Raw genomic sequence first — 12,895 nt, forward strand, 5'->3', positions numbered from 1 at the left:
TTAGACGATTACATGATATATTCTTGTGGTTCTCTACTCTTTCTCCTAGGAATGATCTGCACAAAATAAGGCAACTGTTTCTGATGATGTCAAACAGATAGAAAACTTTTCTTGCAGATCATTATAAAAGAACATATCAGTGATAGTCTTCATATAAAGTCAGAAAATGATTCTACCATGCCACAGGGGTTCAAAGGATAAGCTTTTATTGTTAGTAATTTTCCACATTTTATATACTTTCATCCATGTAAAATGCTGAGAAACAAATATATAAATAAGTAAATATGTTATCCACTTCAACTTGAGCTTTTTGCCTCCATAAATGTAATAACTTAATTCTTTTGGAATCCCTCTTCGAAATAAATTTGGGAAGAGGATCAACATAACCAGTCCAACACTCCTTAAATCCAAATTAATATCATGCAGCATGAAATTACAAGTCCAATAGTCTTAATTAGGTCAAATATAGGTTGATACGCCTAAAACTCAAACAATACAGTAACTATTCATCATACAATTATATACCAAATATTAGACAACAGAGGGAAAACTGTCATTTAATATAAAGCTTTACAGCCTATTTAAAAAGTGAAATACATGAACTTAAATGGACCTCTATGTAAAACATGTATATTTTAATGGGCCTTGTGATTTTAGAGTTGGTTATATTTAAAAATGTTTAAGAATGAATGACCGTTGTCAAGCGATGAGAAAAGCTTACCTGCTTTAGATATAAGAGGAATTCTCTTCAAAGATTTAAGTGATAATTTCTGGCAGCAAAACAGAACGATTATAAACTGTCTGATAAATTTAATAAAGATAGGCAGAAATCTAAGAGTAAAATATAGAACTGTGTAAAATATCAAATAATATTGTACAACCTAAAGTTGTGCAGAACACATATAAAGTGACTATTTACAGAAAATATATAGTTATAGATAATATTATTTTATGGAATGTATAACATCTAAAATTGCAGATTTACATTTAAGCATTCAATGTAATAAACATTTCCAAATATCATATATATATGCAACTTTCAATTGTCACTAAACAAATAAAATGTCTCTTGGAGTAATTAATCATTTTATTATATTATACATACTGTAAACCATATTAAAAATAATAACATGTAAAAGTTAGGACGCAAAATCTTCATATCACAGAAGAATTATAAAGTGCGATATTTTTTTAAAGTAAGTTACTTTTTAAAGTTGATGTGATAGATACTAAAACAAGGACATGAGTACTTATTGTTATCATTATGATACTGAATTTATATCGGTCTGTATCTGTTCTAAAGTTTACTATTTTTGTAAATCTTTTAACAGATAATTCCTTTCTGATCTGATATTTCAGCAATAACCATAAATAACAAATGTTTTGTTTGAATGTAATGTTTTCTAATCTTCTGATTTTGAAACCTAAAACTATTAAATTTGGTATCGTGAAATCTATTTCTCTAGCATTAATCCAAACAAATATTTAGACACTTCATTGCAAAATGTTCTACTGATGGGAGATAACTCTGAAATATAACCAAACTACATCATATCTCTACTTGAGCCACAATAGACAAATAAATGTATAATAGCAGTTATACTAACACAGATATCCTTTAAATATGAAATAAAAATAATAGGACCTAGAAATATATCATATTGCCAAAAGACTCGAGAATTTAGTGAGGTCATTATCAAGAAATATGAACCACATTTCAAAAGTAGGAAGTTATTATGTAGTAAAATTGGCAATTTAAGATCATTAAACTTTAACTCCATTGATAGAATATTTCATATCCAAATAAGAAAAACTAAGACCATTGCATAGATCTACAACATTTATAAAACATAAGACAATAAGAGATGACTAAAACAACCTGCTTATAATATATTTTTTGCTAATTTGAAAAATTCACCAAACTAGCAAATATTATTGCAATACAAATTTACTTAATAATATATATAAAATTACAATTGTAGTCTAAAACTGATGATTCCAATCATCACAAATAAAGCATTTTCTCTATTTGGATATATTAATTAAATAATAACTCATTAAAACAATTTGAATTCATCTGTGGTTTCGGGAAAACAACTATAATACATAATATGATTTATACCAGATAATCCTTTTAGCAGTTGAATTCTCCAATGTGGTTTTTCTCATGCTGTAAGTATATCATGCACTGACATTTTCCTAAGAATTTTTCCATTTCAATTCATCTTGGATAATGGGAACATACATTTTAAAATTTCACTGGGTAAGTGGGAACACACATTTATTAGATAAAAAGGGGTGCCCCACCAAAATCTGCCACAAGTTGTTGCCCATTTACTGTCAAATGCAGGAAGAATACAATTTTTCATTTAAATGTGAATTTAAAATCATCAGTGCAGAGTATTGCACCTACTAATTAGCTAGCAGATTTTATTTTATTATAACAAATAAATAACAATGATTGTCACAGAGCCATCAATATCACAGTTTCTTCGCTTGTCCTTCACAAATCAGTGTTCTGAAACAGTCCCTCATCTGTAATAGAAATTAAATTATTCTTTCAAAATATTGTTATGATCATAATATTTAATGATATACAATATATACATTATTTTAGCTTGATGTGTAATATAATCTAATTTGTAAGTGATTTTTACCTTTTCATATCTAAATTTTTTTTGGACAAAAAATGTTCTATGTTAAAGCATTGGAAATCACTGAAATTAGAAGTTGTGAAATTTTAAAATTCTGTTTTAACCTAAAATGTCTTGGGAAGGGGGAAATAAGGTCCATATTTGGCCAAACAATTGCCTTAGGCAACCCTATTATGATGTCATACATTGAAAATTTGGCCTGATTCATTTATATTTCTTAAAATTATGTATTTCCTATGGGATGTGCAAAATAATGTAGTTAAAAAAAACTGTATTTTCTTAGACCGAACACGGGCCTATATGCACTATAAAATGCAATAGAATTAAGTTCAGGTTAAGTGTATCTTAAACAAACTGACATAGTTAAAGTTACAACTGATTTTCTCAAAGTGATCAACACCTATTTTGTATAGAAAACCTAACTTACTTTTTGTGAAGGGAGACATGTACCAAAGGCCTCTATCAATAATGGTTCCTCTTTCACTGATGTGGTAAAATCTAATAATGAAACTCTGCCATCATGGTCACGATCCTGTAAAGTACATACAATATGTTAACATTTCAACAGCCATTTAATTTTTGTTTTCCTCCATTTTGATGTTTTATATCAATTACCTATTGCCTAAAGTGCAAGCAAAAGGCAGTTACAAATGTATATGCATTTCATAAGTAATCATACAGTTAACCCAAACCAATATCCTTATGCACTGTGAACTAAAATCAGATGGCGAAACACTTGAATGACATGATAACTCAGGAAAATACAAATAGGTAGTCTCTTAAACATCAGTTTTACCAAAATTTAATGATTATATCCTATTTCTTAAAGCTTATATCTTTAATTGCTTGACTGCAGCTTTATAAAACATTCTAGTTGTCATAAGTTCGTTATTCATTGGAATGAATTTGAGACTGAATATTTTCAGCTTTCCAATGTCCCCCACCAATGCACATATTCTTATATTCAAGGGCAATTACTCCAATATGATGTTGGAGCAGTTCTTTTTATATTATTCATTAATATTCTACAAGAAAACACCACTGTTAGATTGCTTACAATGGAATTTTCCATATTATTTCTTTTTCCAAGGGCATAACTCCAGTAAAAATAGTTGATCAGTGGTGATTGTCAAACTAGTTCAATACATGCTGATAAAAATTTCACAACATTTGACAAGAATTGTATGTGTGAGAGTGCTTACCAAGACCAGACAGATAGATATTTGTATGTCCCCCACAATGAGTTGTTGCTGGGGGACAAAAATGAACATCTGCAGTTAAATAAAGTGTGTGTGTGGATTAACATACTTAATTTTTAATGTTTTTTAATTTTGGTTCGCTTATATGTTTCAGAGTTTAGTGTGACGTCCATTTTTTCTAAACTAGTATACATTATTGTTTAGGGGCCAGATGAAGCCTGCCTCGGGATGCAGAATTTTCTCGCTGTGTGGAAACCCATTGGTGGCCTTTGGCTGTTTTCTGCTCTTATGGTTTGGTTGTTGTCTATTTGACACATTCCCTGTTTCCATTCTTAATTTTATACATTTACTTAATTTGAACTTCACTTCTTTACTTTCATAAAAATTCGTAAGGGTTCTGCAGAACCCAGTGTCTCGCCTACTTTTGCTGTTAATCGCAGGCTCAACAAAAATGAGGAAAAAAATTAATAAAAATATTCCTCTCTATACTATCTTTTGATTGTAAGTAGCTTCTGTCCAAGTTTGGTAAAAATCCAGGATAGTTTTATGAATCTAATAAATGTTATAAAAACTTAAACTGCAGACTGTATATATGTAATGTTAACTGGAAGAAAAACTAAGTCCATTTATAAGTAAAATACGGAAAAAATGGAACAAAATTTTAACAAAATTTCCTTCTAGATACTAGCTTTTAATCATAAACAAGCTTCTGTCCAAGTTTGGTACAAATCCAGGATAGTTCAAGAAAGTTATTAAAATTTCAAAAACTTTAACCACAGAGTGAATGTAATGTTTCCTGGCAGAAAAACTATGTCCATTTATAAGTAAAATATGGAAAAAATGGATTTTTTTTTTTACAAAATTTACATCTGGATACTATCTTATGATCATAAACAAGCTTCTGTCCAAGTTTGGTAGAAATCCAGGATAGTTTAAGAAAGTTATTAAAATTTCAAAAACTTTAACCACAGAGTGAATATCTGTGGACTACCGCCGATGGAATGTAGGATCGCTAGTTCTCGCTTTTTCGACTAAAGTCGAAGGCTCGACAAAAATGAGACTCCAGATGATTAAAAAATTAGTATATTCATGTATAAGATTCAAATGGGAACATTTTGACAATATCATATCAACTGTAGCTTACCAATTTCTTCAGAATCAATTCTACTAATTCTTTAATACTTTCATCTGAATCTTCATCATGTGTTTGCTGAAAAAAGAATTATCAAATGTATCAATCTCTACCATAATTCTAAAGGCCAATATCAAGGTTAAAATAGGAATATCAACTTATTAAAACAAGGAATTATTTGAATCTGGAATAATTTTGAATTCTGGAAAATTGATAAGAAATTTATGATGAAAACTAACCTAATTTAGTAGGGTTAGCCATGCATGGGGGTTAGTTAGTTCATACTGAAATATCAGTGAAAGTCAAATTAACCTTAGCCATGCACACATGACTAACCCTACTTATAGTTGGGTTAGTTTTCATCATACATTTCTTATCAATTTTCCAGATTCAAATAATTCCTTGTTTTAAACAAATACCAACTGTCAGTGACTGATCTTACAGAAACTGACTTATACTCCTGACTTGGTACCGTACAAGCATTTCTGATAGGAAAAGAGAGGCAAAAGATACCAAAGGGACATTTAAACTCATGGCTAAAAAGGAAAAAGACAAACAGACAAACAACAGTAAACAAAACACAACATAGAAAACTAAGACTGAGCAGGAGAGGAGTTTAAAAAAACATTTCTTATGGAAGATAGTGTGCACACCCTGAAATGTCTCGCCTGCTTTACCTATCATGATTGAATTTCATACAATACACAGAATATAGTTAAGACTATAGCTTATAGTATCTGAGAAACAGACTTTAATTATGAAAATTGAACATTAACCAATGAACCATAAAAATGAGTTTGAGGTCAGATGAACCCTGCCAAACAACATGAACAACATGCAATCATTCCATACACCAAATATAGTTGACCTATTGCTTATAGTATATGAGAAACTTTAATAACCATGACAACTTAACATTTACTAATGAACCATGAAAATGAGGTCAAGGTCAGATGAACCCTGCCTGACTGACATACAAAGATACACAAATGGAGGTCTTACCAAGATCCCTTTGTGATACAGATTTCCAGAGAGAAAAATCTGTATTTCATGAAATGAAACTGTAAATTTTGTTCTTTGTAAACATACATCAACTCAATAGTTTTTATATCCTTATTCTTGGTCCTCTCCACTTTAAAACAGCACAAATTGTTATGCTCAGTCAATTTTAAGAATATAAACATGTCCAACATCACTTCCCAGAGATTCTTTTCAAGACTCATCTGCCATGCATAAGTATTATTAGTACTAGTATCTAAGCATACCTTAACTAAGCTGTATTTCAGAAGCTGGAACATTTCTTCTCTTGATATGTATCCATCTCCATTTAAATCATACACCATGAAACAAACTGTAAATGCATTAAAATTTGTGTAAATTACAACTGTGAGTGGTAAAAATTATTATAATTGAATAATGAAAAACAAAATTGTAAGTATTTTTCAAAATTATTCTAACAGACAATACAGCCAAATCAGTGGATACTGACAATTCATGAGACATTTTACAACGCAGACAGACCTGTGAATACTGACAATTCATGCAGATTTTACAGTACAGACAGACCTGTAAAAACTGACAATTCATGACAAATTTTACAGTACAGACAGACCTGTAAATACTGACAATTCATGACACATTTTACAGTACAGGCAGACCTGTGAATACTGACAATTCATGACACATTTTACAGTACAGACAGACCTGTGAATACTGACAATTCATGACACATTTTACAGTACAGACAGACCTGTAAAAACTGGCAATTCATGACATATTTTATAGTACAGACAGACCTGTGAATACTGACAATTCATGACACATTTTACAGTAGACAGACCTGCGAATACTGACAATTCATGACACATTTTACAGTACAGACAGACCTGTGAATACTGACATTTCATGACACATTTTACAATGCAGACAGACCTGTGGATACCTGTTAACAATTCATGACACATTTTACAGTACAGACAGACCTGTGAATACTGACATTTCATGACACATTTTACAGTACAGACAGATCTGTGAACACTGATTTTTCATGACACATTTTACAGTACAGACAGACCTGTGGATACCTTTTAACAACTCATGAGACATTTTACAGTACAGACAGACCTGTAAAAACTGGCAATTCATGACATATTTTATAGTACAGACAGACCTGTGAATACTGACAATTCATGACACATTTTACAGTAGACAGACCTGCGAATACTGACAATTCATGACACATTTTACAGTACAGACAGACCTGTGAATACTGACATTTCATGACACATTTTACAATGCAGACAGACCTGTGGATACCTGTTAACAATTCATGACACATTTTACAGTACAGACAGACCTGTGAATACTGATATTTCATGACACATTTTACAGTACAGACAGACCTGTGGATACCTTTTAACAACTCATGAGACATTTTACAGTTCTTTTAGAACAATTAAATACTATAGAGTGATGAGATTTGCCTGTACCTATTTTATTTGTTTGTCCTTTTCTATACTCCCTTCAATAATCCATTGATTGAGATTGAAAATTGGGGAGTGTTGAGATCTCAACAAACTTGTTCATGTGCTTGTGTCAATTCAGGAATCTCATTAATGGTTGTCTTTTGTTATGTCCTATGTCTTTTTTTTGTCAATTAGAAATTTGGTATTGATGACCCATTTTCTCTGTTAAAATTAATCATTATATGTGAAGACAATTTACAGCAATGACATATTTTCTATTATTGTAGACTGCACATTGACCTCATGATGTTTTTTGGTTATGGGTTGCTTTTATTCATATTAAATTTAATGAAATGTTTGTCGAAACAGATGGAACTGTGGATGCTGACTTTCATTCGAACAAAATCAAAATTTATAGTACAAACAGATCTCTATGAATCGATACTGAATTACTTTAACAACAAAGTTTACAGTACAAACAGATCTGTGGCTGCTATGTTAATTCAATGACAGATTGAACAGACAAAATTAAATGTTAACTTACATTTTATGACAGATTCAGGTTCTGATTGATCAATAAAGGTAGATAACCCTGTCACCCACTCTTCCTGACTGATGTAATTATCACTGTCTTGATCAAAAGCTCTGAAAACTAAATATTTGTACAGATAAGTGTGATTTTCCTACACATAGTATAAATGTTTAGAGTAAAATATACAGTTTCAGACACTGAACTTTTAGCATGCATAGCTGAATACCGCAGCACTAAAACGGCCTGAGGAGAACACTGTATCAAGATGGGAGATAATTCTTTTAACACTTTTTGGAAGAAAAGGAGGGATTGTGACATTAGTTAAAACTGTTACGTATTCATGTCACCTTGAACTTCTAGTTAATGTCTTAATGAGGCATAAAAAGTTAGTAAACATGATTTCTTTTTTCTAAACCTGATTACATTATCATAAAGTGTCATAATAAAAGATATCAAAATGCTTGTTATACATAGTTTAATATCAATTCAAGTTATTCATGCTTATAGACAAATATTTTGTAACATTTATGTTTAAAGTCCATCACCTGTGAAATATATGTTGTGTTCAGTGCTCACCAAGGTTATAACATGACATACATGTATACATGCAAAATAAGATAAAATTTCCATCTCTCAAATTTCAAGTCAAAACGAAGGTAGCTTAGCATTATACATAATACCACTGAATATAACACATATATTTCAAAAGACACTTGACTGTAAAATACAAAAAAAGTTTTATACAATTATCAACCTTACACCCTTAACTTACAGATTGACTTTTTTTTCAATTTCTAATCTGTTTTTGTTTATGTGCTGATGACTTGTATAATGAAGAAGAAAAAAGACTACACAATATTCTGACAACAGAAACAGCCAAAGACTGATCATAACATACTATATGCATAATGAAACCCTGGCAGACTTTAAATTTAATACAATTATAAAAAAATTTTATACCACATACTGACAAACTAATGTAAGGCTACATTTGTCATACATTTACCTCTATCCAACAGAATATCATCAGTCATTTCAAAGTGTTGATGGAGTAAGTCTCGGAACTTGGATCTGTCAATTTTATATGATGGAGGAGAATTTTTCACCAGTTCTTGGTACATGTAAATCAATTTCTCAATCTCATGTTTCTTAACTGAAAAGATATATACATATTTGTAATGATGTAAAAAGTGGATGAATTAATAATTTTTTTATTATAACACAAGATCGCTTAGCGATTTTACACATTATAAAACAATTAAATCAGATAGCCATAAAAGTTACATTACAAACATACTCCTTTCAGTTGAGTTTGTTATGGTAGACTATCATACATGATTCCTATTTGAGGGTTGTGCACGAGATATACAATAATGGTAGAGTATCATTCTTCAGATGCAGTTAAGGATATGTTATGATACTGATAGATTAAAGTTAATTACCACATACAAGTTACGATATTTATGGATTCTTTAGTAGAAGAAATAGTTTTTGTCCATAAAATAATAAATCGTCTTCCCAAGGGATATAATCAAACTAGTTTTGGTGATGATTGGGTTATTTGGTCCATCTGAATTATTTTGATTTAAACATATTTTATTTGCATAAACACAAATTGGATGAGACACAAGTCAAACAGACTTATGAAGTCTTCTCCATTTAACATATTTAACAATACAATATATAAGAGCATGCATACATTACATATTATTTCAACATTTGTATAAATTGGACAGAAAAATTAAGTGGCACAAAAGCAGTAGAGAGAGAAAAAAATAAAATAATAGAACACAAAAAAAAAGGAAATAAATTAATAAAAAAAAAAAAAAAAAAAAACGCAGCTGAACATAGATGATGATGTGTGTGTGGTCATGTTTTACTATCTAAACAATTAGGAATCTTTTCCACCCTCTAATAAACTCAAACACATGTTTAAAGATATTTTCATTTTGCTCCTGAGTAAGTAGACTACTACCCGAGGTTAATAGTTCTATATTTAATGGACAGTTATTTGGGAGCCAGCTAAGATTTTCTAAAAGCTTACTTCGTATTTCTGAATATAATATACATCTAAAAAAGAAATGATGCGAATCTTCGCGATACACACCGCAGCAGCAAGAAGGATCAGAAATAATATTAACTCTAGACAGATCATAATTTAAGAAGGAAGCAGAACATCGAAGTTGAGTAAGTACAATGTTGAGTTTACGACTTCCAAACTCATATTGTTTCGGCATGTATATATTACTATTAAGATTTAAGTTTTTTAGTTTCGTTTTAAATTTTCCTATTGTATCTGAATTATTCTCTCTTCTTACATGTACAACTTATTTCATTTTGTATTAAATATGTTTCTCTATAAAGCAGTACTTTATATCAAAATTTAAGCTCACATATTATTCAAATTATTCCATTTAATCAAACACAACATAACAAAACAAATGAATAAGGTTGAACATGGATAAGGACCAAGGATCTGGAAATTTTTCAACACAATTTCGGTCATTTTGAGATGATTGAAAAGTTGATGCCCCTTTCCAAATTGTCGATGTCAACTTGACTAGATTCATAGCATCAACGAACTTGTATTGCTGTTTCATCACATTTACTAAGTAAATGTCTTACCATTACCACGAAGAACAGTTTAGGGAAGGCAAATAATAGTTTAAAATTGAAAAGATTTTAATGACTCAAAATGGTAAATCTCTCAGACATTGCTTACGTTTCTTTCGATTTGACAAAAGTTAAAACCGGAAGTTTGAGATAAAGTTAAAGTACGAATAATTCCAGATTCATTTCCGGGATTTGTTTTGTTTATCAAATTGACAGGAAATCACCGGCTTTTTATGGCTTTTTTATTTTATTACCTTTAAAAGTGTTTGAATGTAACAGACAATAGTTGCACTCGTTTAATTTAGCATGAAATCAATTTGCATTTTACGATTAAATATTAAATTTGCTGAAGACAATTTCACGCATGCGTATAATATTTATATAGTAAATAAAGCACATGAAAATATACTTTTTTCTCTGTAAATTTAGGTTTAATTTTTAAATCAGATTTGATGATTGTCTTTGCTGAAAAGTACAGTAATTAAATAATGAATACACTTGTCAGGGAATTTCAATTTTTGTTAAGATATTATTCTGAGCTTGTGATCACTGTCAGGTAATACAAGTCTTAGATGAATGAACTTTGCCTTAATCTTCATGACAATCTTTTAATCATGATTCATTTCGTCAAATCATTAATAATACACTATTAAAGAAAACCTGTTTACATTTTAAGTATGTCACTTTATTTTGAGGAAACAATAAAAAAAAACTATTTATAGCAATACACTAACTTAAACAGGATTAAAAATGTATTCAACACAAAACCAGTTAAAAGGGTGCGAACGTGAAAGGGGCGAACGTGATTTTGGGCGAATGGACCCGGATTCAGGCTAATTTCAGCCACCAAGACCCCAGCTGTCAAAGTATAAACCAATTTTTCAATGACATTATTTATATAGTCTATATGGACCCAGATTCATCATCATAATTATACAATTTTACTATGGGTTCTCTTTGTGTACATTCTAATTGAAAATGATTACATCAGTCTTGTTTTACCATGCAGTCCAAAATGTAATAAATATAGTGAGCTTGATAAGGCTGTTTACAAAAAAATAAATTGAATTATAACATGACATACAATTACAAGTGTGCTTCTTTGTTAGTTTTTCTATCAGCTTTGTTTGTTCTTGGCGCTTGCTGTTGTGGTGAGACATTTCTATTGATGAATATTTTCCTACGAGAAAAGGTGAAAGTGATTTTTGGCGTTATGTTGTCAAGCACTTTACACATGCGCACTCCGTTTTTCGTCTGCGGGGCTACTTTAGAAAATAAATAATAATTTATCTGCATAAACTCGTATTACATATAAATTATATATATAAATTAATTCAAATTTAAATGCAACATTTTTAATAAAATGTCTGTAACTTTAAAATTTTGACCAATAGTTTAACTGCAACAGCGACAGAAAATTGCAGCATGGCGGATGCTGATTCTCTGTATGACATGAGCTCGGATCAAGAGCAAGATCTGAGCGCTGCAGATGCAGATGTTGAAGAAGACGAAGTGTCTGAACATGGGTACATTACTAAAGTAACAGGCAAACCCCAAATATTAATCATTTATTGAAGATAGGTTGGTTGCACCCTGAAATCCTGCTGTACCCTACACACAAAATATTTAAAAAAAATTCCCTTCGGAAATTCTTCTTGTTCTTCCGGTCTAATGTGAAATAAGATATTTACGTATTGTGACCTAATACTGACACATTAAATCTCCTATTCTGACCTTTGCAAAGACGACTGCATTAAATTTGAAACAAACAACTTGCAATGTAGATGACGATTAGTTTAGCTGGCTAGGTTCTTGTCCAGAGCTATTTTTTCTAAATTTTTATACATAATACAGTTGCCAGAGCTCCAGATAAGCTGCGTATTTGCGTGATCACGCAATAAAAATAATTAAAAACCTGATGCAATTGCCCATTACAGGGTTCAAAAACCCAATTCATTCAAAGGAAAACCCAATTATATGCCAAAAGGCAAAACCATGAGTTCTTAACGCTTTTATTCGCTATCGTTTGTGTTATTTACCCTTATCTGATTACAGTCGTTGCGTAAATCTATTTTTATAATATTTATAATCGGAAATGTTCTTTCGTTCTAAAAATAGAGCCCTGCATCAAGTAGCCGAAATGGGTCCCTGTTGGAATTTTCCATTGCTCAAAAGGTACACATGTTTATGAAAACATTTCGATCTTCTCAGTGTTTATCCAATTAGCGTTTGTCTTGTTGTCATATTTTTTTCGAATTGCTCGGGATTTATCATAACATACAATGAATTAAAACGAAAGT

At 30.6% G+C, this 12,895-nt stretch overlaps 2 protein-coding genes across 3 annotated transcripts in view; one reads left to right on the forward strand and one right to left on the reverse strand.

The window, feature by feature from the left end:
• Positions 1–790: 790 nt before the first annotated feature.
• On the reverse strand, positions 791–11,836 carry LOC127730913 (calaxin-like). The gene is made up of 7 exons (XM_052239534.1): positions 11,680–11,836; positions 8,989–9,135; positions 7,995–8,102; positions 6,251–6,336; positions 4,998–5,063; positions 3,082–3,186; positions 791–2,535 (listed from the first exon to the last, which is right to left on the reverse strand). Exons 1-7 carry the CDS (start codon positions 11,753–11,755, stop codon positions 2,482–2,484), a joined length of 642 nt encoding a protein of 213 aa, XP_052095494.1. The 5' UTR covers positions 11,756–11,836; the 3' UTR covers positions 791–2,481.
• A 172-nt stretch (positions 11,837–12,008) lies between these two features.
• LOC127730912 (glycylpeptide N-tetradecanoyltransferase 2-like) overlaps positions 12,009–12,895 on the forward strand; it is a 35,695-nt gene continuing 34,808 nt past the window's right edge. For both annotated transcript variants that reach the window (XM_052239531.1, XM_052239532.1), the window contains exon 1: positions 12,009–12,121. In XM_052239531.1, the coding sequence (XP_052095491.1) occupies positions 12,021–12,121 (101 nt within the window). In that variant the 5' untranslated portion in view covers positions 12,009–12,020. The remainder of the gene's footprint in view (positions 12,122–12,895) is intronic.

The sequence above is a fragment of the Mytilus californianus genome, unplaced genomic scaffold, assembly GCF_021869535.1.
Source record: "Mytilus californianus isolate M0D057914Y unplaced genomic scaffold, xbMytCali1.0.p SCAF_2, whole genome shotgun sequence".
Taxonomy (NCBI): Eukaryota; Metazoa; Mollusca; class Bivalvia; order Mytilida; family Mytilidae; genus Mytilus; species Mytilus californianus.